The sequence below is a fragment of the Haplochromis burtoni genome, unplaced genomic scaffold, assembly GCF_018398535.1.
Source record: "Haplochromis burtoni strain Fernald_Lab_line unplaced genomic scaffold, NCSU_Asbu1 Contig_23, whole genome shotgun sequence".
NCBI lineage: Eukaryota > Metazoa > Chordata > Actinopteri > Cichliformes > Cichlidae > Haplochromis > Haplochromis burtoni.
The window spans coordinates 1,877,962-1,905,961 of NW_024582384.1; the positions used below are offsets into that span (position 1 = coordinate 1,877,962).

The 28,000-nt window shown below is 40.6% G+C and overlaps 2 protein-coding genes across 7 annotated transcripts in view; one reads left to right on the forward strand and one right to left on the reverse strand.

Moving 5' to 3' along the window:
- The first annotated feature begins 209 nt into the window (after positions 1-209).
- On the forward strand, positions 210-2,351 carry ptges (prostaglandin E synthase). The gene is made up of 3 exons (XM_042218790.1): positions 210-418; positions 556-638; positions 1,757-2,351. Exons 1-3 carry the CDS (start codon positions 311-313, stop codon positions 2,004-2,006), a joined length of 441 nt encoding a protein of 146 aa, XP_042074724.1. The 5' UTR covers positions 210-310; the 3' UTR covers positions 2,007-2,351.
- Positions 2,352-6,267: 3,916 nt separating this feature from the next.
- Positions 6,268-28,000, reverse strand: part of garnl3 (GTPase activating Rap/RanGAP domain like 3) — a 78,499-nt gene continuing 56,766 nt past the window's right edge. For 3 of the 6 annotated variants that reach the window (XM_042218791.1, XM_005917228.3, XM_005917230.3), the window contains 16 exons: positions 27,855-27,977; positions 23,549-23,623; positions 23,221-23,335; positions 23,063-23,089; positions 22,831-22,935; positions 21,945-22,061; positions 20,050-20,207; positions 19,686-19,844; positions 19,202-19,268; positions 18,820-18,927; positions 17,718-17,836; positions 17,209-17,344; positions 14,729-14,788; positions 11,699-11,917; positions 9,594-9,714; positions 6,268-9,507 (listed from right to left, as the gene is read on the reverse strand). In XM_042218791.1, the coding sequence (XP_042074725.1) occupies positions 9,342-9,507; positions 9,594-9,714; positions 11,699-11,917; positions 14,729-14,788; positions 17,209-17,344; positions 17,718-17,836; positions 18,820-18,927; positions 19,202-19,268; positions 19,686-19,844; positions 20,050-20,207; positions 21,945-22,061; positions 22,831-22,935; positions 23,063-23,089; positions 23,221-23,335; positions 23,549-23,623; positions 27,855-27,977 (1,875 nt within the window). In that variant the 3' untranslated portion in view covers positions 6,268-9,341. The remainder of the gene's footprint in view (positions 9,508-9,593; positions 9,715-11,698; positions 11,918-14,728; positions 14,789-17,208; positions 17,345-17,717; positions 17,837-18,819; positions 18,928-19,201; positions 19,269-19,685; positions 19,845-20,049; positions 20,208-21,944; positions 22,062-22,830; positions 22,936-23,062; positions 23,090-23,220; positions 23,336-23,548; positions 23,624-27,854; positions 27,978-28,000) is intronic. The other 3 variants (XM_005917229.3, XM_014332079.2, XM_005917231.3) reach the window with 3 other exon arrangements.

Genomic DNA, 28,000 nt, shown 5'->3' on the forward strand with positions numbered 1-28,000 from the left:
AGAAAACTATTAGGCTCAATTTGAATGATTTAAATGTGCTACCTGTTTCCAAGCAGAAGAACAAAACGTACCTCCACCATCTGAACATGTTAAGTGTAGCCTCCAGGAAGCAATTCTGGAATTCACAGAAGTTGTGCATGAATGAGAGTGCTTTCATCATTACCGTGAGTGGGTGGAGGCAGTGCTACAAAACGGCCTGCCCTCATTCTCACTCTCCCTTTTATTTCAGCAGCACGCTGCAATCTCAGAGTCCTCTAAGTGCTTTTTCCTCCCCTGCTCTCGCTGCAGCTCTGCGTGGATTACAGCAGTCATGTTAAGAAACTCTGTTTTCTCCTGCTTTGTTTTCTACGGCGTGCTGCTGGTGTTAAAGATGTACGTAATAGCGGTCATAACGGGACAAATAAGACTGCGTAAAAAGGTGAGTGAGCTCCTTTATATGCCGCTTGAAGTTAAATGCTGTGTAAGTTTTTCTTCTTCCTGTTTGTTCTCTGGTGGAAAGCTTTTTCTTTTTTTCTTTTTTTTTTATTGTTTGTTTTTTCGCTTCTTCCCTGAAAGGCTTTTGCCAACCCCGAGGACGCGCTGAGACACGGAGGTTTACAGTATCACAGAGAAGATCCATATGTGGAAAGATGCCGGAGGTGAGCGTGCAGACGGGGTATTTTTTGTAAGACTAGACTGCTTGTGTTTAGGGGGATGGAGGGTCGCAGGAGGATATTTAAAAAAAAAAAAAAAAAAAAAAAAAAAAAAAGGAAAGGGGAAAAAAAGAGAAAGTTTTGGATTGGATTTAAAACAACAACAACAAATAAACTCCATTGTATTTGCTGCTTATGGCAAGTATTAGTTATACTATGCATTCCCATTGCATAGCTTTTACTTTTTGATTTAAAAAGGAATTCAGTACACTGCATGAAAACTGGTTCACTCAGGTAGATTTCAAATGCGCACAGCATTGAAGTACTCGAGTAAAATACCCTTGCATCATAAAATGAAAATTTTTCTACAGAACATGAATGACGTGCTGCAAGTTTTCTCCCGCGCAGATATCTGTCGCAAACCCGATAAAGTGTAGATTTATTTCCAGCGGATTTGTTCTCTTTTCTTGTGGGCTACTCCTCCACTGATGTTTCAGTAGCTTGTAGCACTGTGTGCGACAGATTTGTTTAAACTTGTCAGAATATGATCTGAGACAGGGGAGAGCAGATGTTTTTCTTACTAGTAAAACTTTCCCCTCTGTCTGTCCTGAAATGGTTTTTTTTTTTTTCTTTTTTTTTTTCTCCTGAGAGCTTGTGGTGGGAATCAACTCTGCACCAGGGGGAAACACATTTAAAATTTCCATTAATAACTAATAAAAATGGCTGCAGCACGACGTATTCCATGTCCAACCTTAATCATGTCTTTTATGTGCCCTTTTTTGTTTGTTTTCTGGGCAAAAGGGGATTATGATGGCGAGTGTCCTAGAACAATATTGTTTAAAAAGCTGCTTCAAGTGGGTGGAGGGGAAACAGGAAAGAGGTGATTAGAGAAGGTCGCAGAGCCCTTGCTTTGGCTTGAGATAGTGCTAGTGTGGGTTAAATGCATATTATTTTAGTCACCCTGAATATACATCTTCCAGGAATATCACAGGAAATCATTACCCCGAATCATAGTCACTCATGCGATGTAGTCACTTTACTGCATCATAGGTAGCTGAGTCACAAAACTGTGGAAAACAGTTGTGTGTCAGCCTCCGTGTGCTGACTTCTGTCTTTCTTTTCAGAGCTCATATTAATGACATGGAGAACATCCTCCCTTTTCTCTTCTTGGGCGCCATCTACTCCATGACTGGACCTTCACTGTGGGTGGCACGGCTTCACTTCCTCGTCTTCTTCATCTGCCGTGTGCTGCACAGCGTTGCCTACCTGCTGGCCCTGCAAGCACCGACCCGGTCCGTGGCCTACACCTTAGCTCAGATTCCCTGTGTGTCCATGGCCGTACAGATCCTGATGGCAGTCAAATCATATGCCTAAAAACACTAATAAATCAAAAACAAAATAAATCCAGGAACAAGGGACTGAACTAACAGCTGTGATCTGAGACTCAAGACGGCTCATTATGTGTGACCTGTGTCAGAAAGTAGTGGGAGAAGGATTCCTGTTGCACTTCCTGTAAAGACAAGTGGAAGTGCAATACAAGGTCTCTGATAACACCAGTGCTGGGTTTTGAGATTGATTATCAGTATTTTTTTTTCTTCTTTTTGGCAAAGTTTGAAATATAATAGTGTCTTATAAAGATTCCTGAAGCTGACATCACATGCAGTAGATGCAATCGAGGTTGTTGCTCCCCTTTTCTTTTCTTTTCTTTTTTTTTTTAAAGCCAGGAAATGCTGAAATTTAGAACAGGCTGCAGAGATTGAACTCAAACAACCTGGGATAATTTTCCACCTCTGCACTCCACTTTGGCCACTGATCTTTTGTGTTTACACAAACCATAGACCACTATTCATGTATTGTCATGCCACCCCATTCTTTTGTTTCCTTGTGGATGGATGCATGTTCCTGTGTCTGTTCAACAACAGCATGATGGATCCTGGTATGATGATTGATATGCTGAAAGTTTAAATACACTTGATGCTCTTTGTGTGTGTGTGTGTGAGAAACGGGTTCAGAGTACACGCCTTGCAACAACCTTCTGAGGAATTTTCTAGGGTATAATTGTGTGTAAATGTATCTGTGAAGGCACTTGGTGAGTTTTGTAATTTATTCAATTTAATGTTTTTGAAAGGAAAACTTGTAGACAATAAAAACTATGCACATCTAAGCACACCCAGCCTCTACCTTCACTTTGTGCTAAATGAGTTGTTCTTTTAGATAGCCTTGTGCTGCAGAATTGGTATGTTCTGGGGATAAGGGGGCCCCACTTTATGTGCGAGAGTGAGATGATCCAAAAGGCACCGGCAGAGTTCCAGCATTCCTTTGATTGTTATGTAAGACCTTCTGCTATGCTGTGCTCATTTTCCCTTTCTTTTTATTTTCACCCTGAGGCCAGGAGGGAGGTGCTGGAAGGCCATATAGAAATATTTACAGAAGGTGCCCAGTCATGCTTCCACACTGAGGAAAATGAAAGTTTGTGCGCCAACATAAAATGTTTTTCCATCAGTGATTACGCTTGATTTGGCTTTTCTCACTCTGGCGTGAAACTTTTTGCCCAATTCTCGGATGATGTAATTTCGTTTCCAGTGATTTTTTTTTTTTTTTTTTTTTTTTTTCCCCCCCCAACCCAGTGATCATGACTAAGCTCGAACTTACAGGAGCTCAGGTGTTTTTGTGATTTAAACAAAATGACTGACAAGGTGGGAGGACGGGGAAAATCCTTGGCTTTTAATAACAGAGCATTAACAATATGTGTAATCTGGTTGAAACATAAAGCTGGCATGCCAGTGACAGGGGTGTGTCTGTATCCTTGCATGCGTCAGTGTTGTCATAGTCTCAACGTGCCCCCCCCAGCCCTCGAGGGTAAAAGGAAATGTGGTTCCTGACCTCCTACCTACACTTCTCACTGTAATACATAATTTCCCCTAGTGATCAATAAGGTATTCTGATTCTGAATAAGATCAGTGTGAAGTAAAATATTTTTCGTTTCCCATGCATGCTGTTTTTTGGTTTTTTTTAAACTTCTGGATTGGAGGAAAACTCTGACAAAAGCTCTGTTTTTGCTGCTGTTCGCTGTTAAGGGAGATCAGTTTACTTTGGACCAAACTTTCTTTTGTTTTAGAAGTGCAGGCTCTCCTGTGTGAGATTAAAAAACAAACTGGTCATTTTAGTAAAGCTACATAAATATTTACCCCCATCTTGTGGACACACAGAGCACTTCTCAGCCAGATCTTTTCAGCTTTCACTCCTCAACCAAATGGCGATCGTGGCTCAAAGAGTTGGCAGTTTGTCTTGTAACCGGAAGGTTGCTGGTTCCAAGGTTGCCGGACCCAACGACAGTCTCGATCGTTGTGTCCTTGGGCAAGACACTTCACCTGCCGCCTACTGGTGATGGCCAGAGGGGCTGATGGCGCGATATGGCAGCCTCGCTTCTGTCAGTCTGCCCCAGGGCCTCCACCAGTGTGTGAATGTGAGAGTGAATGAATAGTGGCATTGTAAAGCGCTTTGAGGGTCCTGAAAAGCGCTATATAAATGCAATCATTATTATTATTACAAATTTTTGACTTTGACTAGTAACAGTACATAGACACCTATTAGAGTTATTAAAATAATAGTTCACACCAGCTAAATAATTATCTAACACTTTTCTAACACCACAGAATCTAAACTTGTATAACTATGATGTTCCACTGTTCTGTGTCTTATTTCAGTTAAACTGATTTATTTAACTTTACATATTAATGTCAATATAGGCAACATGTGGGCCTGAAAGGGCCCAATGCATAGTAACTTCAAAAAACACCAGTACATGCAAACATAGTATTAAAGCGCACAAAACACAACGGAAGTTAAATAAAACACAACGGAAGGAGAAAAAACATTGCTCACAAAAAATGGGGATTTTGAGGAGACAATAATGTGACGGACCAGCTGCGGAATGGGCAAGCTAACAGTAAACGGCTAATAGCAAACATCTATCTGCGGTATTATATGAACTATGTGATTAAAATACAATTATGTTTCACCTTTTTCTGAGTCACAGATGAATTGCACGCTTCTTTTAATCATGTCTCTGCTCAGTCCTTCGCATGTTTTGGTTTCTGTCACTGCTGCAGCTGTTCTGTCACATTAATGTCCCCCCGGAAACACTTCCGCTGTGTTTTGTGTTCTTTCATAGCGTTTTCCTGCTAGTGTTTTATGAGATTTTCTCTCAGATTCACTGTAGTCATAACCAAAAAATGCAGAGATTTTGGTCTGAGTGGGTATGACGGTATCACACAGCTGCTGCAGATTTGTCAGATGTGACTCCATGATATGAATCTCCCCTTTATGACATGGCATGCTCTCCTGTTGGAATCAGCCATCAGGAGATGGGTACCCTGTGGTTATAAAGGGTCGGTGTTTGACCTCCTAGGACCTGGTGTCTAGACTAAAATACTTAATTTTTCTCTACAAGGGCCTGATATTCACTTGTGAGGACATTATACTGCCACCGTTCTATCAGAATTTAAAACCAATGTCCTCATACGTGGATCTCATTTGTATCAGAAACAAAAATTAGGTAAATAAATAAATAAAAATCTGGTAATTTTTTGTTTTTACATTCCTCAGGTCCCAATCAACCCAAATAGCAAAGAAAAATTTAAAATGCATGCCAGGAAAGAGTTTGGGTCTTAGGAGGTTAAACAAGGCTCAGTTGTTAGTGTGCCAAGAAAATATTCACCAAACCATTACAGTATCTGCAGCAGCTTGAACTGTTGATAGAAATCAGAATCCAGCTTACATGCTGTTTAGATCAAATTCTGACCTTATCATATGAATGATGCAGCAGAAATGTGAGACTTATTAGACCAGGGAATGTTTTTCTATTCTCCCATTATCCAGTTTTGCTAAGCCTGTGTGAACTGTGGCCTTGGTTTCTTGTTCTTTGCTGACAGATGTGGCACTCAGTCTGGTCTTCTGATGCTGTAGCCCATCTTCAAGGGCTAACATTGTGTGCATTTAGAAATTCTCTTCTGCATACCTTGGTATGACTTACTGTTGCCTTCCTATCATCTCCATGCTGTCTGGCCATTCTCCTCTGACCTCTAACATCAGCCGTAATCGCACAGAAAACTGCTGCTTACTGGATATTTTCTCTTTTCCCGACAATTCTCTGTAAACCCTAGAACTGGTTGTGCAGAAAAATCCCACCAGATCAGCAGTTTCTGAAATACTGAGAACAGTCCAGCACCAGGAGTCATGTCATTCCCATTCTAATGCTCAATTTGAACTTCAGCAGCCACGTTGTGATGGGCGTTGAAAAGGGCAAGTGAGTAAAAGGTGGTGTGATGCTAGTATCGGTGTTCTGCTGGGCTTTGGTAGTTGTGTGTACTTCGCAATGTACTACAAAGGTAAACATTTACATTGAACCTCATAATCAGATTATTGCTGGGTTAAAAATCCAAACAGAAAGAAATGCTCCATTTAAACAACTCAAGACTAAACAACCCCAGACCTATGACTCAGTCAGCTACAGAAAAGAGAGTTAAAGCAGAAATGTATGTTGGCATTTAACCTTAACATTACTTACATTGCTTTCAGCCTGCATATATCTATATCTGTGTGTGTGTGTGTAAGCCAAAGAAACCACCCAACAGAAATTTCATAAATATTTATTACATATCAATGAACAAAATCAACTACTTTCACAGCAGTGGTCTACAGCACTTGTTTAAAATAACTGCTCAAATAATATTAATATTAATAATAATATAGTTCAGTTTCCTTTGAGGCCACATTTGATACACAAACATTTACAAGTATTACTTGGCATTAAAAACGATGGCGATACAATATTTTAAGACACTTGGTGTTTTTTTTGTCAATTTTCTGTCATTTTGATATCACAGAGGTTCAGCAACAGTCTAAACAGTAAATATAGATTCAAATACAAAAACCCCCAAAACAAACTAAAATACCAACCAAAACAAACAAAACAGTAAAAATGCCAAGGGGAGGTAGAAACTAAAGACAAAAATACAGAAGGAATCGTAACAACGCAAAGCGGGAGAAGCAGCATTCCCCGAGTCATCCACCCTCATTTAGACACTAAAGAAGAGTAAAAATCCCTCCCGGTTCCTCCTCCTCCTCTTTCTTCTTCTTCCTCTACCCCTTTTTCTGAGTTACGTTTTGCTGTTAGAGGGATTCACGCAGAGGCAGGCAGGAGAACAGAGCAAAGGTGTGAAGAAATGAGAAAAGAAGAGGCTCATGCTCAATCTGAAGGCTGCTATGATGTGAAACAAGCATACAGAGATGCACTAACACCTATATCAGGCTAGTCACCTTTGCCAAACATTTCCCTTTGTATTACTGTCACTTTGCTTAGCTTTTACATTGACACAAAGCACCATTTAACCTTTTCAGTGCTGTAATTAGGTGTTATAAAGTGGGTTCTTACTAACATTAAATGAGAAGTGTAGTTGACCCTTTGTGTTAGAAAGGATTGTGAGATTCTGTATGAAACTTTTTCTAGATAAAGTAATCCTGATAAAGGTTATTAGTGTTGGAGGTGCATTTACATCACAAGTGGGGTGGATGGTACAGATGTGGAGGTTTCCCATGTTGAACCTGTGGTGGTTAAGTTTTGTCTCCCTCCTCTGGCTGTGACAGTAATTACACAAAGTTTGTTTGACCATGTTTGACCTGTTTTAAAACCATGCACTCTCACTTGCCAAGTTTCTGCTCTCAGAATTATTTTTATGATTGCTCTAACGCCCAAAGGTGCTCAAGCTGGGTTTAATCATGTGGAATGTCACCCTTTAGCTGATGTGGTGCATCCTTAGCTGTTTGGCATCCCAGACTGATGTAATAATAAGAGCCATTGTAGATACTGATGTTTCCCTGTTGTCAACGCTACAGTAACTGAGCATTAGTGGTTTTATTTTTAATGGATTGCTTTACTCTGTAATCTGAATGTGTGGAGTATAAAATGACGAGACATTTAAAAGGCCGAGAGGGTTTAATGAAATGAAGGATTGTTTTTAGAGCATATGTAATATTAGAGACTTATCAGTCTCTTTTGAGCCCTCCAAATTTATGGACTAGATTTTTATCTGTATGACAATAGCAAAAGATTTTCCAGATGGGCAGCCAATTAACAATCTGATCATAAACCTCTACACTCAGTAAGGAAAGGATATCTAAACTGTGAATTTAACCGTGTGCTGCAGTGAGTTATCCCCTAACCGATAACCCCAGCTGTAAATCAGTGTATTTCTGGACCTCGAGGTGAAAATCAGCAGGGCTTCTGGGCCTTGAAGTTCCAAATTAGACTCAGTGATTTAAACAGCGCTAGCATGGTTATGCTTTCCAAATATACTAATTGTATAAATACATTTAGTATTTTTTAATGAGATGTTTTGTTTTGCACTGTTAAAATTCTTAGTTTCATTTAGGCTTTAATTTTAGTTCAGTAAAAGTCTAATTTTTCCTAAAGATAAAACTATCTTTTAACTAAGTGCACATTTTACTCTACAAAATAAAAGACTTTTTCATTCCACATACAGAAAAAGACAAAGTAAAAGTAATTCACACTTTTGGTTTTGTTTTTATCATCGCTCCTCTATCCATCTAGCCACCGTCTTGTTATAGATACTCCTGTACTTTTTTTTTCTTGTCTCAGTTTGTTGTTTCTTTACTTTGTTTGGAATTTGGTATCATGTTACAGATCGCACTGTTTCCAAAGAAGTGATTTCTTTGCTGCAAAAAACACAACACTTGCAAGTCATGCAAATTTAAGGTCAGGTCTTTGTTATGGGATAAAATGATTTGTGCATGTGCCTTTGAGATTTTGCCGCCAGCAAGTGAAATCACCCGAGCTGATTGCAGTCGTTGGTTACCATTGTAATCGAACATGGACTACAATCATGGCTGCTACTGACAGACACCAAAATCTGGTGGCTGTTGGACGTCTACTTGAATGGAGGACAGTGGCAGACGGCACTTGTGGGAGACTTCTTCCAGGTCTGTCTAACCTGTTTACGACAGATAAGGGGAACAATATGGGCGAAAATGTGCAGAGCATAAAATCAAAAATCATACTTTTACTAAATATGGGAATAAAATTGATTTTTATAATATATCTATAAATATGCATCACAAGCCAGACAGGCATATACGCCTGCATGTGTGCACTTTTGTGTATAAACAGATGTACACATATGCATATCATACAATACTTGAAAGTGGATTGGAAATAATCACATAATATACAACACATAAGCTCTTGCAACGTCAGAGGGAGTTGAGAATGCAGAGAGTTTTCTCATGCCTTGGTGCACAGATTTACATTCAGTTTGTGGTTTAGGATCAAACCGGCATCTCAAAGCTCTTGCAGAAGTCTGAATGCACCACGGCATCTTACGCAACCTCTTTGGGTTATCTGCTGCGGGGCGACACAAACAGCTGACACACGGCGGCTGAGGGGGGGCACTGCTCATGAAAAAAGTCACACACACACACAAACACGACTTCAAACCTCCACTGCACCCATCTCGTCCGCTGAACGGGGGCTCAGAATCCCAGGGTATGTAGGAAAAAGCGCCAAGGTATCAGAGCTCAACAACAGAAAAAAAACAAAAAACAAAAAAGAAAAGAAGACCAACCAAAACAACAGAGTAAAGGCGACAGTACAGAAGTGGGCGGGCAGAGAAGTGCACGATGGGATTGTCTTCACTTTAGGTCCAAGACATCTTCTTCGAAGGATGTGGAGAGGGAGAACGCACTGGTAAGGGGCGGGCTTTCTGGCTGCAGCACCGCCTTCTCTGGCTCCGCCTCCGAACTGGATGAACAGTGCAGCTGGACATCCTGATCCACTTCGCTGGACTGTGAGGCTAGCCTGTTGTGCACAGAAAGACTCATGTCTCAAGCTCAAGCTAGCATTAAGCAAACATCAAACGTGCAGCTGCTGTTCAGATGTGTCACCTGTCGCTGTTTGTGGACGTCAGCGCTCGTACTTTGGGCTCGTCCTCTGTGTTCTTTTTGCTCATCTTTCTCTGTTTCACTGATCCGCTGTCTGATTTCCCACTTGGTTCCTCTGTCAAGCCTTTGTTGGTAGGAGACAATGGAAAATGCATTGGAAAACTCAGAAATATGCTTTTTTTTTGCCTTCCTTCTGAGAGCAGGATGGTCGCTATCCCATTTATATCTGTGATTCAAAAATGAAATACAATTGGTAGCTTAACTTAACATGAGTGTCATAGCCTTCAAGCACTATAATCCACATATTGTATCTTGTTTAACCTGTCAGTAGTACCATAAAATAACATAATTCCCCCAACAAATGGCTTTGTTGAGTGAATTATGAGCTAGATGATTTCAAACCAAAAGTAGTAATTTTCTTGGATTTCATTTAATTTTTTAAACAACTTTTCAGTTTAATAAATCCAAAGTATATGAATATGAAATTTGAAAGTATTTGAAGGTGGGGACGGATAGAAATGGCTTCTTTAGACAAAAGAGTAAATGTTTCTCCATATGTTAAGCTAATGTTGCTGTAAGTTTACATTTAGTGTAAAAGTACCACATGACAGTGGGATGAATCTCCTCACACAACAGGAAGGCCAATAAGCACATTTTCCCAAATATCAAACTTTTGCTTTTTGCCTATGTTAAAAAAAACACCCAAAACAGGTCTACTTCAGACTTGGAAGGTACACATTGTTTGGGATCTTCTCCTACAAAGCCAAATGTGTAAAGCCATGTGGTGACTTCATATCTCAGATATAGTCTCTAATGCTACAGTCTCGCTGGCGAAAACAGTAGTTAGAGATGCTGCACAACCAAAATGAATGTAACTGTGTGATCTCTGTGGTTTTGAGTGTTGCTTTTAACCACAGTTCACGTCTTGAAAGCAACTTTGGTGCATCAAGATAGTCAGAAAACAGCAATAAGTCGAAGTCAGTCTGCTATCAGTTTGTGACTGAATAAGGTCAGCTTGGAAACTGTATGATACGATTAACTGTAAATCGTTGAAAATCACAAATGTGTCGCCAACTACATACACAGAAATGTAACATTTAACAGAAATTCACATTAACTATTTACATTCAGAATCCAGCAATTTAACTGCAAAATGACACAGGTGCTTTTATATAGGAATATAACCAGAATACAACCAGCTGGAAACCAGTTGAGGCAGGTCTGCTATTAAAAACACACACGTAGATGATGTGTCCAGACTGACTCACACTGATTACAACCTGTTGCCAATCTGTCTCCAGGGAACCTGTGCAATCACTGTGTGGTCAACTACAGGTTGTGGGTTTTGCATTCTTAACCTCTGGGTTACCAGTTGGTCAGTGCAACTACTTGTAATCGGCTGCTAAATTTCAAAATATTCAATGGACTCACTGGGCAACCACCAATTTTTAGTAGTTGCAAGGAGGTTTATATCATATCTTTGCTCTACTGTGACTGAGCCACTAAACTGCAATAGCATCTGAGACCAATACTGGAGAGTCCTTCAAAGATTTTAGAATTAGCACAGTGATGTCTCCCAGAAAGTTGATTCTGTTTATCTGGATGTAGCCTTTCCACTGGGAGGCTTTCTTGATCACTGATCAACAGCTACTGATCAATGACCATGGACCACTCACAGGGAGTTGGGCAATGGCTGCCTGTCCTGCCTTAGACATCAAAGATACCACATATAATGTAATAACTGAAACAACACAACCAGAAATGAATAAATAAACAGATAAAAGATTTTTAATAGGAGCCTGTTGAGATTCTATATAGCTGTTCTTGCAAACCAAAATGTGTTTGTGGAATTAGCTTTTTTGAGGAAGATTTTAGAATGAAACACAGAGACGACAACTAGATCTAACTAAAAATAAAGGAATCTCTGTGTGTGTTTTTGACTGACTGTGATCACGTCATGTAGCTTTGCTGTTGCAAGTATGCTCAAATGTAGCCGTACCATGAAGGAGCAGGTATGTGAGGGATAATCCAAAACTGCACCAGTGGGCACTAGTTCCATAAAAACAACTTAAATTTCCTATATGGTGCAAAATAATTTTTCCGTTTACCCAGCAGCTCCTTCCGTGTGCGACTGGCTATTTCTTTGATCTCCATGCGGGATAAGGAAAGCGAGTGTGTTGCAGAGATGAGGGGAGCTGGGGCCACCATGGTGGGGGCTGGTGTCGTCAGCACTTTGTTGACCAGAGGGGACTTCAGGGGTCTTTCGATGCTGCGGCCCACCAAGTTACACAGAGGGATCTTAAAAATGTGCTTGCATGTCGCTTCACCTGGGAGGAAGAAACCCAGAGGAAGAGGTAGCAGTGAGGAAGAACAATTGTGGTAGATGACATGAGAGCACAGAAAATGAAAACAAAAAAAGAAAGAAGGCTTGGCTTTAGTTCTTTAGAAATTCAAAAACATACCATATGTTTTCAGATTTTACAACTAGCAATTGAACCTTTTATTTTTATCAATATTTCAACACTTTTCTATGGCAGTGCAATGAAAATTAAATACTTTATTTTTGACTATTTGGCTGCATAAGTTACCACTGGGAAGCTACTGCTTAGCTTAACGTAAAGATGATAAACAGAGGGAAAGAGCTGCCTGTGCTCTTGATTTTTTTTTGAAAATCTGTACAAAAACCCAGGTGGTAAAACATTAACATGTGACTACATTAGTGGTTTCCAAATTTCTACCTCTCATACAGTGCTGTGCAAAGATTTTGAAGCATCCCACATTTCTTTGTGGTTTGCTTCTCAGGGCCAGATTGTCTTTCTTTAGTTCCACTTGACTCAAACCTTGGCATATTTCATCATGGTATGCATAGATTTCTTCAAACATTTCCCATTTCCTAGTAAAATATAAAGAAATGAGGGGCTGGCTCAAGCCTTTTGCACAGGCTATATATATTAGGATCACTAATATATGCACTATATATTAACTTGAACTAAATTTACAATACATCACACTCACATACATATCATCTGCAAGCATTTTCAGTGCAGCTTTAGGATACTCCAAAACTCTCACCTGACTCAAAGATTAGGCTTTTTTGAAATTCTGCTGTTGGGTATTATGAAACATACTCTTACCTCTGAGACTCTAATGCAGCGAACGGCATTACACGAGATGCACATTTGTAATCTTTACACTAAACACACTTGAAATACCCAGGGACTGGCATCAGACATGTAAATATTGGCATCTATCTTGTATATAATCTCTAGAGGCATATTTCCGCCTTTCCGGTGAATTCAGGGACTCTCAAAGATTCAACTTATTAACATTGCTCTTGCATTCTGTGTGCCAGCCACTCCAACTCCAACATGTTGTCGATTTTGTAAAGGTATAATAAGAAATAATTTTATTTCACTGGAAATAAAAGTCTTTGAATGCACCAGTAAGGACCAGTAAAAAACAGATAATGACAGCAAAAGCAAAAGCTTACAAAACCTGAAAAAGCAAAGGTGACACAGCTTGATCAAGTCTTTAACTTTTGTATTTTCGTAGCGCAGTAAAACATCTATGACATCACATGTGGCATGCGTTGCAAAACAGTCAGCTGTAATATTAATTCTGTACATAACTAGGACTCTATGAATGCTGATACAACAGAATCAAACATCCACATTTAAATGAAGCCACTTTAAAGTGATTTATAGCGCTATTTATTGAAACAGCACGCAGTCTTAAAATTAATCTTCCTTACAACAGCGAGCTAATGTAACTGTTCAGTAGACATTTATAGCAGGCCATCTATTATTCAACAGAGACAACAAAGTCTGCTCGAGATGCATTGAATGGATGTTTGGAAGTTTTCAAGTGACACAATCTGCCCGCAAAGCTGCAGTGTGCCCACTGGCAGTGCCCAGCCATTCCACTTGGGAGCAGTGTTGGAGTTCAGAAACTGCACACTGCTCCGATGAGGCAGGCTGGTGATAGTGAATGAGAGTGAATCGAGGCAGAGACTATGCTGCAAAAAAAAAAAGGAAGGGTCTGTCTCATCTGAAATGTCAGCGGGTGAGAGGAGAGTTAAAGAGCCACTGTGAAAAACAAAGGGTCACTGCTGATGCTTGACAGGTACACTGTGTTAGTGCTGTTACAGATCAGCTCTCACTTGCCGCTGTGTCGTCAGACGGCAAAAGGAAATAGCCAAAGATGCGGCAAGGCATGCAAGTATTTGGAATATATAGTTGCAGAGATCAATATATTCCACATGCGTTTCTGGACCAGGGGAAGTGTCACACTCCTGCACACTGGCAAAAAAAATCAAAAATCAAATAAACAGTTGTCAGGGATGTTTTTAGTACCAAACAGAGTCAAATTCATCAGAACAACGTGGCGTCTTTAAGCCAGTGGAGGTGGATGGTGGCTAGCAGCCACATCAGTGACATCTTGCTCGCATCACTGATGTGATTACGTCAGATGAAAACCTTCCCAAGGAGCAGATACGGCAGGCGCACAGGCAGTTAAGAGGATGGGATTTTTGTCAGCACCCTTCCACCTTTCTCCACCCCCCCACCCCCCCTCCACTCTCCAAACACCCCGCCCGACCACCCACCCACCATCAGACTGTAGCACCGCTGTTTGGACTACTTTGGATTGAAAAAGAGGGCTGACAAAAGTCTCCATGGCGACAGTGCAATCTGTAAATCATGCTGCAGCAGACGTGTCTTCTCCTTCCCTCTTTCCCTTTTCTTGCTCCTTTTTTGCACCCCCCAAAGCCTCCATAACCCCTCCCTTTCTGCTCACACTCCCTGCATACCTATTCTTCCTCCCCCCCTTCCCGGTAATTTCATAACTCTCTATCTTCATCACCTCCTGCCTCACTTTTGTACTTTGAGCTCTAGCACCTTCCTTTCTCCCTTCTCATTCTCCCCTCGCGCTAATGCTTTAATTAGTCGGCAGACAGAAAGGGGGGTGGGTGGGGGTGGGGAAGACATAATGTTCACTTAACATTCAACCAACGTTCAAGTCAACATGCTGCTTCGGAGCAGACAGGGGTGATACACTCTGGGTGCACGTGCATGTTAGTAGGGCAGCGTTATGAGTGTTTTTATGGACAGAGGACAAGTTGTGGGAGAATCCTAAAGTACCTTCAGCATCCTTAGACATGTACAGGGAAAGCTTGGTACCATAGGGGATCCGTATAGAATCTGAACCAGGGATGAAGAAGAGGGTTACACAAACTGAACACACACAGTAACATACATTTAGGAGCACACGCACACACCCACACACATACATAGTAGGTTCTCTATTATGTCTACATCTTCCAGTAATGCAGAATTATTTGCAAAAAAAAAGAGAATTCCTTTAATAAAAATGACATACATAAGCAGAAATCCTGCACTTGACTAATTGCAGCAGCAACAGCCAGACCTTCCTCCCCGTTAGCTTTAATGGAACCTGTAAATACCCACTTCCATCAGGAAAAGACTGCCTGGATGGTGCAGCAGTAGCAGGAACACAAGCTTTTTATTTTTTATTTTTCCTAAGTCTCACTCTTTTCTGCAGTTCAGACTTACATGGAAACCTTTGTGTGTCTTTAACAGCTAGACTGCACTGTCCAGCAGTCAGCTGTTAAAGACAGTGAATGACAATCTTGTACAAGCTGTATTAATCTGGAGGAGATCAGGAACAGCAGGATGGGGAGGTGGTGGTGCTGGTGGGGGTGTGTGTATTAAATGGTCAAACATACAATGAAAGATGTCTGGGAGAGTGTGCGTGCTATATTGTAACTATATTGTAACTATGATTCGCAATCGAAAAGATCACAATGATGCTTTCAAATGTTCTCGTCCTTCAACTACAAATCACATTTAGCTAAGGTACAAGCTTTTTTTCATACACCTCATACTACATATGGGTATAAAATCATATGATGCTCGAAAGTAAGGAACGTCGTATCTCAGTAAAAAGTTTGTCCCCTTGATCTTTTGGCAGCATGTCGATGAACGGGAGGCCATGTGGATGCCTGTTTTGAAAAAGGGTGTGTTCAAGGATCCTCCAAAATTCAAGAATTCACTGCCTGGTGACAACCTTAAAACAAAAAAGGGATTCTCAAACTGTCAGGTCTGAGACAGAAACACTGGAGAGTGTGGTGGACAACCAGTGGGAAAATAAGGAGTGAAACTTTAGTAGAATAAATATGATTTACAGCCAGATCTGTCAGTATTTAGACAGTTTTGTAATTTTCCCTCTATACATCACCATGATGGACAATCAAGATGTGACTGAAGTGCAGACCTTCAGTTTCAGCTCAAGAGATCTAACAAAATATTGCTTCGGGAATTACAGCATTTTTATACGCAGTCAATCTTAAAAAGGAAATCTTAGAAAAATAAACAATAAAAATGACAAAGAGGAGTCACAGAGGGTTACAAGGCAGAATAACACTTTGTAAGTGTTGGTCTTTTTTTTTTAAAGACAGTGTTTAAATGAAATAAAAGAAGGCATATTCTGCAATACTCGCTGTGCTTATCTGTCTGTTTCCTACAACAGAGGTATCAAACATAAGGCCTGGGGGCCAGAAGTGGGCCAGAATTAGACACAGACTCCAATCTGACCCACTGGGCAATTTTAACAATGTGAAGGAATAAAAAGGCATACATTTTGGGGTTTTAACTATATTTCCATAGGTTTTGGAGCGTGATAAAGACCTCCCCCATGGGCATAATACACCAAAGCAAATATATGAATATATAAATAATTAACCGACAGGAAATTCTCTTTTTGTTTTTTCCCCAGTGGGTTTACAAATAAAGGGCAATGACAGAACCAGAATGTTTTAGGCCATTTTACACATTTCTTACACTTTAAGCCAAAGGTTTTCCAGATTTCTTTTATTTACAACAGCAACATTTCTATATCATATAGAAAAACTGAGATGTGTTGTTGAAACTGCACTCCTTTTTCTTATATTAAACTATTCCAGGGATTAAATGTGTAGTTAAAGTTCTTTACACTAACAGAAAGGGTTTCTGTCCGGCCCACTTAAGATCAAAGTGGGATGTATTTGGTTCACAATGTAAAATACGTTTTTGACATCCCATCCCTGCCCTTCAACATAGATTAGCAAATTTAATCTAAAGCAAAGTTTCAGATTATGAGTAGGTCCTTGAACACACCAACAGGCAACATTTTTGTACCGGTTTTGGCTTGGTAACAAAGATAATTAAACAAAGGCACCTAAGTCTTTCTACCTCATGTTTAAGTGCCGCAAAAGTCATTTTTTAAGCATAAAATTTGTTGAATGAATGACTTTTTCTCTGAAATAATTGTAAGAAAGAAGGTCGGTAATAAATAAAAGTAACCCCATTTGTAAGTAAAAATATTTGTAGGGTTAAAGGGCCGTTGACAGGATACCTATTTGTCTACTGCTACTCTAAATACCCAGCAATGAGGACATTATAATGTTTCTCATAAAAAAAAAAAAGATGATGGCAGAAGTGATTAAAGAAAAACTTACTGTCACAGAAAACTGCAGGTTATCAACCTGAACTAACGTACACAAATGTTGCAGTGCTTGAAGCTAAGAGAGACTCCCAAGTCAAACATCCTGCGTGGGTCTTACCATCGCCGAGCGGCGAGGGGAACATGGGCATCTCATAGCCGGTGGGCGTCTGTGGGGAACTCTGGGAACTGGTGTCTCTCGAACTGCAGTTGGAGGCTGAGCTCACTGGAGCCGATGAAACGAAATAAATGTCTGACTGTGGGTGGAAAAAGCAGATGCAAGCAGAGAGGGAAATGAGAGGGAAATGATGGACGTGCAGAGAAGGCAGGAAAACAGAAAGGTTTGAAGCAGCAGGTGAAAAAGAAAGAACAAAGAATCAGAATGAATCATTGGATCTCAGGCGCACTGTTCTGTTTGCAATTATCAGAGTGTATAAATCATAGTTGTATTATTGCTTTTGCAGCCATGCAGATTACCAGCCTTATTTCCCACAGGGATAATAAAGATGGATTGAAATGAGAGCTCCCAGACATCTTCTTCTACAACTGAGTGAAGCCTGACACTGAAACTAAATTCACAAACTTGAGGATTCTTGTTCAGTGGGTGTATATGTTGTCATTTATACAGACCCGTGAAGCAGCCAGCTGCAGCTCCGGGACCACTGCTGTGTACACAAGATTGCCATTGACCACTAGTCGAATCTCAATGGAGTCCGTGGTGAAGGCCAGGATGTAAGGAAATGCACAAACTGCAAAGACACCAGGAGGATAAGACAAAGTATTTCATCAAAGGGAAACCAATGAATCAAGTATGACTGCAATGCAAAAAATGTAAGTAATGTTGACCTTTCTTAATACTTCAAATTTGTAGTTATTAGTTTCACTAAGAATTATTACTATTAGATTATTGGCTAAATATATATGCAGAAACGCCCAACCCATGCTTGTACTATAGGTGCCTCAGTGGTGGTGCCTAATTCTTTATAGTTTTGTCTCCAGTGAGACAGACTTTCTGTAATTTGCGACAAAAAGATGATTCGATTAGATATCTCCACATGGTGTGCAGTGTGTCCTTAAAGAAATTTGAGGAAACCAGACAAGTGGAGAACACAAGAAGACATGGGAGACTATCTGATATGGAAGCAATGCCATTAAGAAATAGGAAATAAAAATCCAGCATATCCATCTATTGTTCAGCAAAGTCTCACCAGAAATGGTCTTAGAACGTAACTACTGCGCTAAACGAGGAACCACTGTACACAGAAAAGTATAGATTTTGATCCAGCATACTATATCAAAAGGGTGTGATTGCTTTTTTTAAATTATGAAAATTACTGTTTTATATGCCAGTGGTGTGAGCTGATTTTAAATTGAAGATGTCCCACATGTTTTAATACATTTGTGCGATTACTCTGCACTGTTGGCTTTAGTGTGTATGTGCATATTAAAGCAGGACACATTACGGATGCACAGGAGGCCAGAGGGGCAGCATTTTGTTATGAGCAGTGCCAGGGTTACAGGTTTAACACCAGCTTTTTTTAAAATTTTTCATCACCTTCTGCGTTAATAATAAAACGTACACAGAAACACACGCACATGTGCGCACACACGCACAAGTAATCACTTGGGCCAGTCGGACGCTTGTGATTACACATGACGTTTCCATGGTGACACGAAGCTCAGCGGCAATGGGCAGGGTGGGGCCCCGAGAACTGTTGCCGTGGCAACCTACCAATAGCATTAGGCATCTGGTTCCAGCTGAAGTGGAAATCCGAGGTGTTGGACTGGATCATCGGTGTGGAGCCGTTAAACGGACAAACTTTCTTATAGTAACAAATATCTGCAAAAGACACACAGGATTCAGGTTAAAGGTATTTATGTTACACCACGATCGACAGCAGCCTTTTATTGTGAGTCGAAGAGGGCAGACAGCTTTTTGTCCTTTTATATAGCTGAAGCAGAGGGATAAAAAGCTCCCTCACTCTTAATATTCTGGAGCTGTCTCTGTGCAATGATTTTTATTCCAGTAGCAGAGGAAAAAGGCAGATAGCCGACATTACACAACATCTGAAATGTCTGGAGTCAAGAGAGGGATGGTGGTGGGGGGCACTCACAGTTGTAACACAACAGCAGACCTGCCTCCCCGTCTTCATACACATCAATGGCCGCTACAAAATTTACCTGCAGGCACAAAGAAGTCAGTTTAGTGAAATCAAAGACGGTTCAGAGGCGAAAGGTCAAATAGGAGACACTGTTTTTAACAAATAATGTCAGGTCAGCACCCTCAGGGCAATACAGAAGATACACTGCATGTCAGCTACAGATTTACTCTTCTCTAAATAGAAAGCAGAATGAGATGCTTTATTAAGGTAGCTGTTCATGCTACAGCCTGCTCATCCATTTCTCCCTTCTCTCGCCTCCCAGCTGGTGGCTGTGAATGACAATGTTTGATTCACCCAAGCAGGCTGGTAATCAGCAGGTAAATAAAGCCGCTAACTAAAGGTTTCAGTCCTGTTTGGCTTCAATAAACATCACATAGAAATGCAAGAAAGCAAAGAGAAAGCCGCTAATATGTGTGTGTGTGCCTGTGTGCCTCACCCTGTTGGCCTCTGCGTGATGAAGCCGGTAGGCATCTCCAGTGCTCTCATTGATCAGGTCAAATTGATGTTTGTAGGCCACACAAATCATATTATCATTTTCCCCGGTTGGACCGTCCACCAGCGACATCACCACCGGCGGGTCGCACAGACAGATCTCCTAATGGGAGCGTGGTACACGTGGTTAACATTAGCACTCTTTACTTTTACACTCCTGTCTTCGTTCTTCTTTCACCCTCTTCTGTTTGATAGATAATTAGACTCTTTTTTAGCCCCCATTACATTTGGGTATTGAATACAATGTGCATGCTTGATTCATATGCTGTTTTTCCACCTTCTCTTTGCTCATGTGGACTTTGATTTACCCGTATGTACTGAAACTCCTCCACTGGAGAATCCACTCCTGTGGCGACGGCGCTGAAACGTGGATGTTTCCTGGTGATGAGGAGGAGTTTGTTCCTGATGGCTGCTACTATCCTCAGCTCTGAGCCGTGGTGGGTGTTAATAGAGTACAAATGGCAACCTAGGACAAAGCGGATGAGAGGGGAGGCTGACAAAGAGATGGAAACTATAATGGATGTTTACTGCTGCAGGTGTCGTTCCCTGGCATCGTCCCGCAGATCAATGCATGCCGCTCAGACAGCTGGCATGACACCAGTGGATATAACACTGTGTGTGTATTTGTGTGTACACTGTAAAAAGGAGATTCATTAAGGTTGCACTTCAGAATTGATTAGATACTTGTTAACCTTGTAAACAACCTCATAAACATATTCAGATAATCCTTCAACAGGTCAGAAATGTAGATGTTTACTTCTTTAGGAACATTTGTACAGATGAACAATATTTACAGCTCAAAGACATTTTTTTTATGTCTGTAAGCCAAAAGCTCAGGTTTCAATCTGCTCGAAAAGCTTGTTTTCCAAGTTTTTCTACTTGCATTGAGCTGTTGTCAGCTTGGCATGGATTTCTTCATATGTCCATCTCAGGCCAGCACTGTGGCTTTGGCTGCGCCTAATATGATGAAGCACAGGCCTGTTCCAGAAAACAGAGTTTGCTAACCCTGAGATGAGGATTCCCTAATCCCCGGGCTATTCACAGACTCTATTCGCTGGCAGATTTTCTTTAACAAACCCAGAGTTTCTCTCTGACTCCTCCCCTAGGTTTGTGCCTAACGCAGCTGACTGAATCTCTCTTTCATTTCCACATTCATACAATTGATAGCAAAACAATCAAATGTGTTAATTTGCAGAAGTTTATGTCGTTACAGATGCTAATTAGGTTACTTTTTTACTTCAAGCTGTGCTGGTTGCTTAAGCCACCACATTCTTCCACATTTATGGGGTGGCTGTGGCTCTGGAGCTACATTGGAGTGTGATAGTAAGCAACACCTGCCAGAGGTCAGTGGAGAAGTAGGTTCCCGAGTAGGAACTTCTTTATCTCCTGTTTATACCAACAGGAGCATGGCGAGATGCTATCAGTCGATCCAATCTGTCTTAAAATAGGTTTTAACGTTGATCTGAATGTAAGAGGTTTCATCACCAAATTAGCTCTTTTCCACGGTATGCCTTTTTTCCTGTCTCCCTCCCCTCACTCCCAACTGAACCTGGTTCTGCCGGAGGTTACTTCCTGTTAAAAGGGAGTTTTTCCTTCCCACTGTTGCCGAATGCTTGCTTACAGTGGGTTGCCTGATTGTTGGGATTTTCTCTTGTGTTATTTTAGCATCTTGACCTTACAATTTAAAGCACCTTAAGGGGTAACAGACACACTAATCCACCACATGCTTAAGTTGCATTACCAGCAGGGGGAAATAATAGATTTAAAGCCAAGGAGTCGTGAATGACCAATGTATGAAGTACATTTCAGGCTCCTTTTATGCCAGAAACGATTAAGCTAGGTAGCTGATATGTATCAACATTTAAATGTCTTGGAAATGTCTCTTTAAATGTTTTTACATTTATTTTCATGATGGCTTGAATTTAAGCATGCATGTCTATTTCACACTAGAGCTGCTGTTGAAGGATGCTGACAAAAAGAGCAATTTTGTAGTCTCATATTATCCTCAAATAAACCTAAAGGTATTAACAGGGGGAAAAATTTATCACAGGTGTTTGGATGGGGAACTATCTGATGCTTTCAACTTCAGTCAAATTCAAGCAGATTTTTCTATCTTGCATAAGTGTATTTACCTTTTTCACTGTGAGGATTGTTTTTCATTCTGTGCAACTGTGTGCATATTCTTGCAGATCCTGTGCGTTACCTTTCGTTTTCTCCAGTTTGTTTTCCCGACTGTCGCACTTGCCCCTGATTAGTTGCCTCTCCTCCAGGCCTTTCTTGATCGTGCTGAGTCTGAACACATAAAGCCGAGCATCCTTTCCTGGAAACAACACAAAAAGCTCTTCTGTTTTTTCTGCACAAAGGCTACCCTCAATTTGCTAGCTCTTATTTAGCATCCTCCCACGGCCATGCAATGGCGTGGTATTGCAGGAGGATTACTAGAAGGCTTCTTAAAGCTGGCGCACTCGCAGAAGCTTCATCAAAGCCCACACACAGTCGTGACAAATGCCTGCCATCGCATAATGACTATCAAACCTGGACGATCCCTACTTGCTTATCATCTGCAGATCAACCATTTACGTTCTTTCACAGTTAAAGCAAACATCAGACAAGTCCAACTGCTGTTTGTTAGTACACAGCCACATCTCGGTTGAGCTACTTGTGTGTCCTTTAAATCTTAGTCACCCTCTGTGTTTAATTTTATCTGTCTGCCTGTCTGGATATCTCTTAGTACTTTATAACCCCCTGCACTCTCACAGTCTATGTGGTTCTTCAGACAAACAGACACTCTTTTGTATACACATGCACACAGAACCCCTTTAGGGACTCGTTCTGTGCAGGTCAGCTTCCTTAAATCTCGGCGATGGATCGATGTTTTCACCGGACCAGTGGAGGTGGGCAAACGTGTACACACTAACGCACACAGGAAAAGACAGATAAAACGTAAGGCGAAGAAAAAGAACAAACATAAAGACAATCTGCTCCAAATAGTGCTGTGAGTCAAAAAGAGGATTTCAAAGGATGACAGGAGATCTCTGATGTGCAGGGAGGCAGTGCTTAGCAGTATCCTCCCAGTGGTCTAAGCCTACCTTTGTCAGTGCGGGTGATAAGCAGGTCCTGAGGCTCGAGAACGTGCATCTGCTTCACCACCATGGTTCTGTCGAACACGTGCACTGGGGGAAGGCTCTGTGGCTCTGAAAGACAAGTCACAAATCACATGATTAAAGAAAGATTCAAATTAAAAAGAAAAATCCCCGCCCCAAGTAGGGATTAAAAAAAGAAAGAGCATTTAAATAAGAAAATATTGATTCTGTCACTCACCAATGCCTAACCCTGCTGGATCAGGGCCTGAAACAGGGACAACATCATTACCATCATCATGTTAGCTGCTGCTCTCGACATTCTGCTGAGTATTGAACAATTATGCATGGGTGCTTTAATTTAGATGGCACAGGGCGTATTGATTAGAGTGACCTTACCATCGAGCAGCATGACCCCTGCTGCGTCTGTGGCAACCAGCACTGACTGACCCCAGGAGTCAGCGCACACGATATCATAGGGGAATGTGCTGCAGAACAACTGGGACTCCCATGGCTGCAACACACATATTGATACAGCGCACAATAGGATTAATATTCACTTGGTTTGATAGGACTACAAATAAATCATAAATTTAACCCCCCCGGGTTCATTAAGTGCTTTTTAAACATTTCAAACATGAAGTTGTTTTGTAACGGCAAAAAATTCAAAGGTTCTTTCAAGTATTAAGATCAAGGCGGTGAGACGCTTTAAAGATGTGCGCCTCACCTCCTTTCTGCACAAGCCTGTGGTGACGAGGCTAGTCGGCGCATCGCCTCTCACTATGGTCTTCAGCTTGAGGGCCTGGGGAAGAAACGGCATCAGATATGACACACGGCGTACACCTCTGAATTCTGCACTGATGGAAGTCTGAAGTCTTGCATCACCACAGTGTCTGACATCTGAAATCAAGATTTGCTCCCATGTAGCTAATGTTAGCATAAAATTAACGCTGTTGCCACGATGAGAAGGCGGCATTTTACCGCTGTGGTTGTTAGAGGTAACGATGATTTCTTTTATAAACAGATTTATAGTTACTCTGTATTTTCCAACCTCAAATGAGGCAGGACAGAATGAAGAATAAAGTTCAGACCTACACAAATATACACATTTTTTGAGATATTTCTGTTTCTTGAACTCTTTTCCCCATGAAGATGATCTGACGATCTACCCTGCATCATTAATGGCAAGTTTTGACGCCTTAGTAAATATCAATAAAGATGCGGTTCAATGACCATTAGAATAAATGGATTTCCCTAGGGTACCTGCATGAATAGAGACCATCCTCACCCATTTCTGATGCACATCCACTCATGTTGTTCAATAGGCAGGCTGAAATATGAAATGAACCAATCAGAGGGTTGCTTCTAACAGGGTATCTAGTAGGGCTGCACGATTAATCGTTAGAAAATCGCGATCTCGATTCATACTTATGTGCGATCTCATTTCCAAATGACAACGATTTAAAAAAAAAAAAAAAAAGATGACGATTGTACCGCATTTTGATCCGGGACATAATCTGCTTGAAAACAAGCGCTCACTCTTCCTGCTCAACAAATGACAAGGGCGGAGCCTTACACCACGTGATACAGAAGCTGTGCCGTGTGATGCTAAAATTGGCAGGGAAAAAACAACGGAGAGCACGGCAGTGATGACGAGAAAGTGACAGGAGAAAATCCGTCCCGGTCAACCACCCAAACATCAATAACGGGAACCTTATACAGCGCTTCCCTATACACGTCGAACTCCCGCAGGCACAAAGAAATTACGGAGGCTATCACTTATCACCTGACCAAAGATATGGCTCCCATCAACACTGTGCAAAACCAGGGATTTAGGAAAATGATCAACACCCTAGACAAACGCTACACAGTGCCATTTCATGCAAAATCGCGCAGCCCTAGTATCTAGGGGTAAAGAGTTAAGTAGTTCTTTTTCAGCCACTGGGTTTGAATTCTTTCAATAAACAAGATCAATCTATGTGCTATTAAAGGGGCATTTTTTAAACATATATTTTGATGTTATATGTGGCTATTATGAGGCCTTGATGAACTGCTATGTATTTTTCTATCTTTTGGGCTCCATCATGTAGCTGTAAACAGGTAGCTTGCCAATGAGCTAGCATCTATCACAGTCATTCTCTGTGTTTTTTAATGACACACTGGATACTTTATATCCTCTCCAACATTCTGCTTGGTGGAGGAAATTGCATTTTACGGTATTTATCTGTTATTTAAATAACGCTTTCACACTCGTGGACCTTGCGCAAGATAAATGAGCCCTAACTTGCTGAATTACGCATGCTGTTTTCTATTACTGCTATTTGGCCTGACATTGCTTGTTTTTCATGGTTATTTAGGTTCTGAGATCTGTGACGGCTCAAGAAGGTGACTGTACAAAAAGAAAAGTCATAATGCATCAAAGGTTAAAGCCGTTTCAGAATTCAAACACAGTTCGTACAAATGTGCAAGCTGCAACCATCTGACTGAAAGTGCCAATAATCCAAGCTGCACAAAGCATTACCATGCCTGCATAAACAGGCAATCTGGAGATGATGAGATCAATACAAACCACCACTGCGGTGGCTTAGCCGTACAGCATACTAAAGCATCCTTCAGAACAGATCCATGAGAAATCATATTCAGATTTATGAGACATTAATGGGGAACATGACATCACTGTGTACTACGTGCACAACACAGTGACTGACCCCACTGTGAGTCAGTATAGCTGACAAATGGCTTGTCCCTAAAATAACTGAACAATCAATGACCGAAGATGTTAGTCTTCCACTGTTTTAATGCTTTATAGAAGAGCACGTCGATACCTAAGCTTTGTATTTATAAGTCGAAAACAGTAGAAACGAGATAGAACAGTTACATAAAGAAAAGGAAACAAGGACAACAAAGAGAAAAAGAGAGAATTACTAAGATTAATAAACAGCTGCTCGTTTAGAGTCGACTATAAATGGTTTTGACTTTAAAAACTAATTTCCTCCAACAGGTTTTTTCTACAGGGTACAGCTGTTATAACTAGTGTCTAGTTTTTAAGGCTCATATAGACTATTATAAAACAATGAGTGACGATGAAGGCATTATTATCAGTTCAAACCTTTGGACTTTGGATAGATTTTCAAGTTGATCAACAAAAAAAAGAAAGAACAAATTGTAGTAAAATTATTGATGTATTCGGTTTATGAGGGCAATTATTGATTTATTATAATTTAACTCATGCTGACAGTCACATTACTCTGAAACTGTATGAGTGATCACATCAAAAATACCCACTATCTCCCAGCCTCACACAAAAAAAGGTCATCCGGGTTCATTGCCATGTATGGTGCTTTGTAAGGTTTTTTCCCAGTATGATTATATCAGGTATATCAGCCACACAGTGACCTTCTTAGATTATTATTCCTTCTTTATCCTCCTGCAAGCAGGTGTTCAGTTCATTCAGCCTTTGAAACCCAATCAGTACAAAGAGCTTCCTCATTAATGACTGAGAGAGGGTAGTTTCTCCTACAGTGGTAGGCAGCACTCATTACATCTGCATTTTTAGAGGGAAACAAAGAGAATAGAGCGAAATACACTAACCCATGCTAGGCAGTTTCATTTCTAAAGACCAGACTGAAGTGACTCGGGTACCTTTTCTGTTTAGTTTAGGATTATTGTTTGACTTCCCAGCCAACTCCGATTAGCATTTACTTTTCACTTGCCTTACAAATTATTACTTTTCTTCTTAAAACATCAAACAGAAGAAGCTGGTAACTGTGGAAGCACTTTTTTCTCTTATGAGTAGAACAAATTTTAACACCCTTTTTAATTTCTTTGAGTAGCTAAATCATTTGGAAAGTTTCCTGGAAATTACATTAAAAATACATGACCCATAAAGTAAATACGCCCCCACCAAAAAAGCCCAAATATGGAGAAATGGAGTGTATAGGGCTGTATAAAGCTCAATGATGTTTTTCAGCAATTTGTTCCTCTTTCTGAATTAAGCCTCTGATTACAGCTCAAGTCTGAAGTGTTCACTACAATAGAAGCTGATCAAAAAAAGGATTTTGTGAACAATAATCATGTAAAAAAATACTATGACTTGTTCAAGGTCTGCAATGTCATTTCTACAACACTAAACCACGATTTCTATATATGGAGCTGAGCAATGGCTCTTTAGTCTTTCTGAACATCTTTCAAAGCTTTTCTTTGGACATTGGCAGCTTTTTCTCTCCTTTTCAGTTTTGTCCTTTTACCTGACTATTTTCAGACTACTTTCAGTTTGTTTTTCTTGTTCTAATTTCTTTCTAATTTGCTCCTACTTCTTCAGTGAATCTACAAAAATGTTAATGATAACACAGTCTGACAGGCATAAAATAGCATTTTTGCAACAACAAGGTGATTCCCAAATAACTATTAGCCAAACTCTTGGCATGGTGTGCAGTTTGTTCTTAAAACATCTGAGGAAACTGGATAAGTGGAGGACAAAAGAAGTGCCAGACCTAAAATCTATCTACAGCAGATACATCTCTTCAGGCCCTCCCTCTATTTATGTCAAATAACACAAGAACTGGACCACAAATCAGTGGCAACTGATGTATCCGCATTTGAAACTTTTGGTTCAATTCTGTACATGTGAATATGTACGCAGGAGGTCAGGGGAAATCCACATTAGTGAAACAGTGTGGGATCATCTTAACAGAGGAAAGGCAGCCGATGTCTAAATAAGAGCTCTGAATGGCTTTTAGCAAGCCTGGAGAACTGTTCCTGAGGACCGCCTGCGAGAGTTCAGACTGAAAGTAGTCATACCAAATATTGACATTCAAGCTCATTAAATTTGTACAAACTATGTTTTTACCTTATATATGCTGTATTTCCATATATGTTTGCACATATTTCAATAAACTGTTGCACCTTTCTCCCATAGCAAAATGAATGAAAATGAGAGGTGGCTTAAGACTTGCACAGAATTGCTCTTTGGAGTTTCTCACAGAACACATGATGCTATTTTACATGTCTTTGTGTGCTCAGTACTTAGTTACCTGCCCTATTCTGACAAACTCAGCCTGGCGTGCCTCCTCCTTCTTACGTGCTGACTTTGGAGACTCGGGCAACACATCGCTGAAGGACCGTCTGTTTAACATGTTCTGGGGAGAAAAGGGAACCTAAACATGGAACGCACAAAATG

What these genes read in the sequence shown, in the direction of transcription:
- ptges (XM_042218790.1), top strand. Translation starts at nt 311, where the DNA reads ATGTTAAGAAACTCTGTTTTCTCCTGCTTTGTTTTCTACGGCGTGCTG. An exon ending in AAATAAGACTGCGTAAAAAG is followed by an intron (nt 419 to 555) that starts GTGAGTGAGCTC and finishes CTTCCCTGAAAG; the next exon opens with GCTTTTGCCAACCCCGAGGA. An exon ending in TATGTGGAAAGATGCCGGAG is followed by an intron (nt 639 to 1,756) that starts GTGAGCGTGCAG and finishes CTTTCTTTTCAG; the next exon opens with AGCTCATATTAATGACATGG.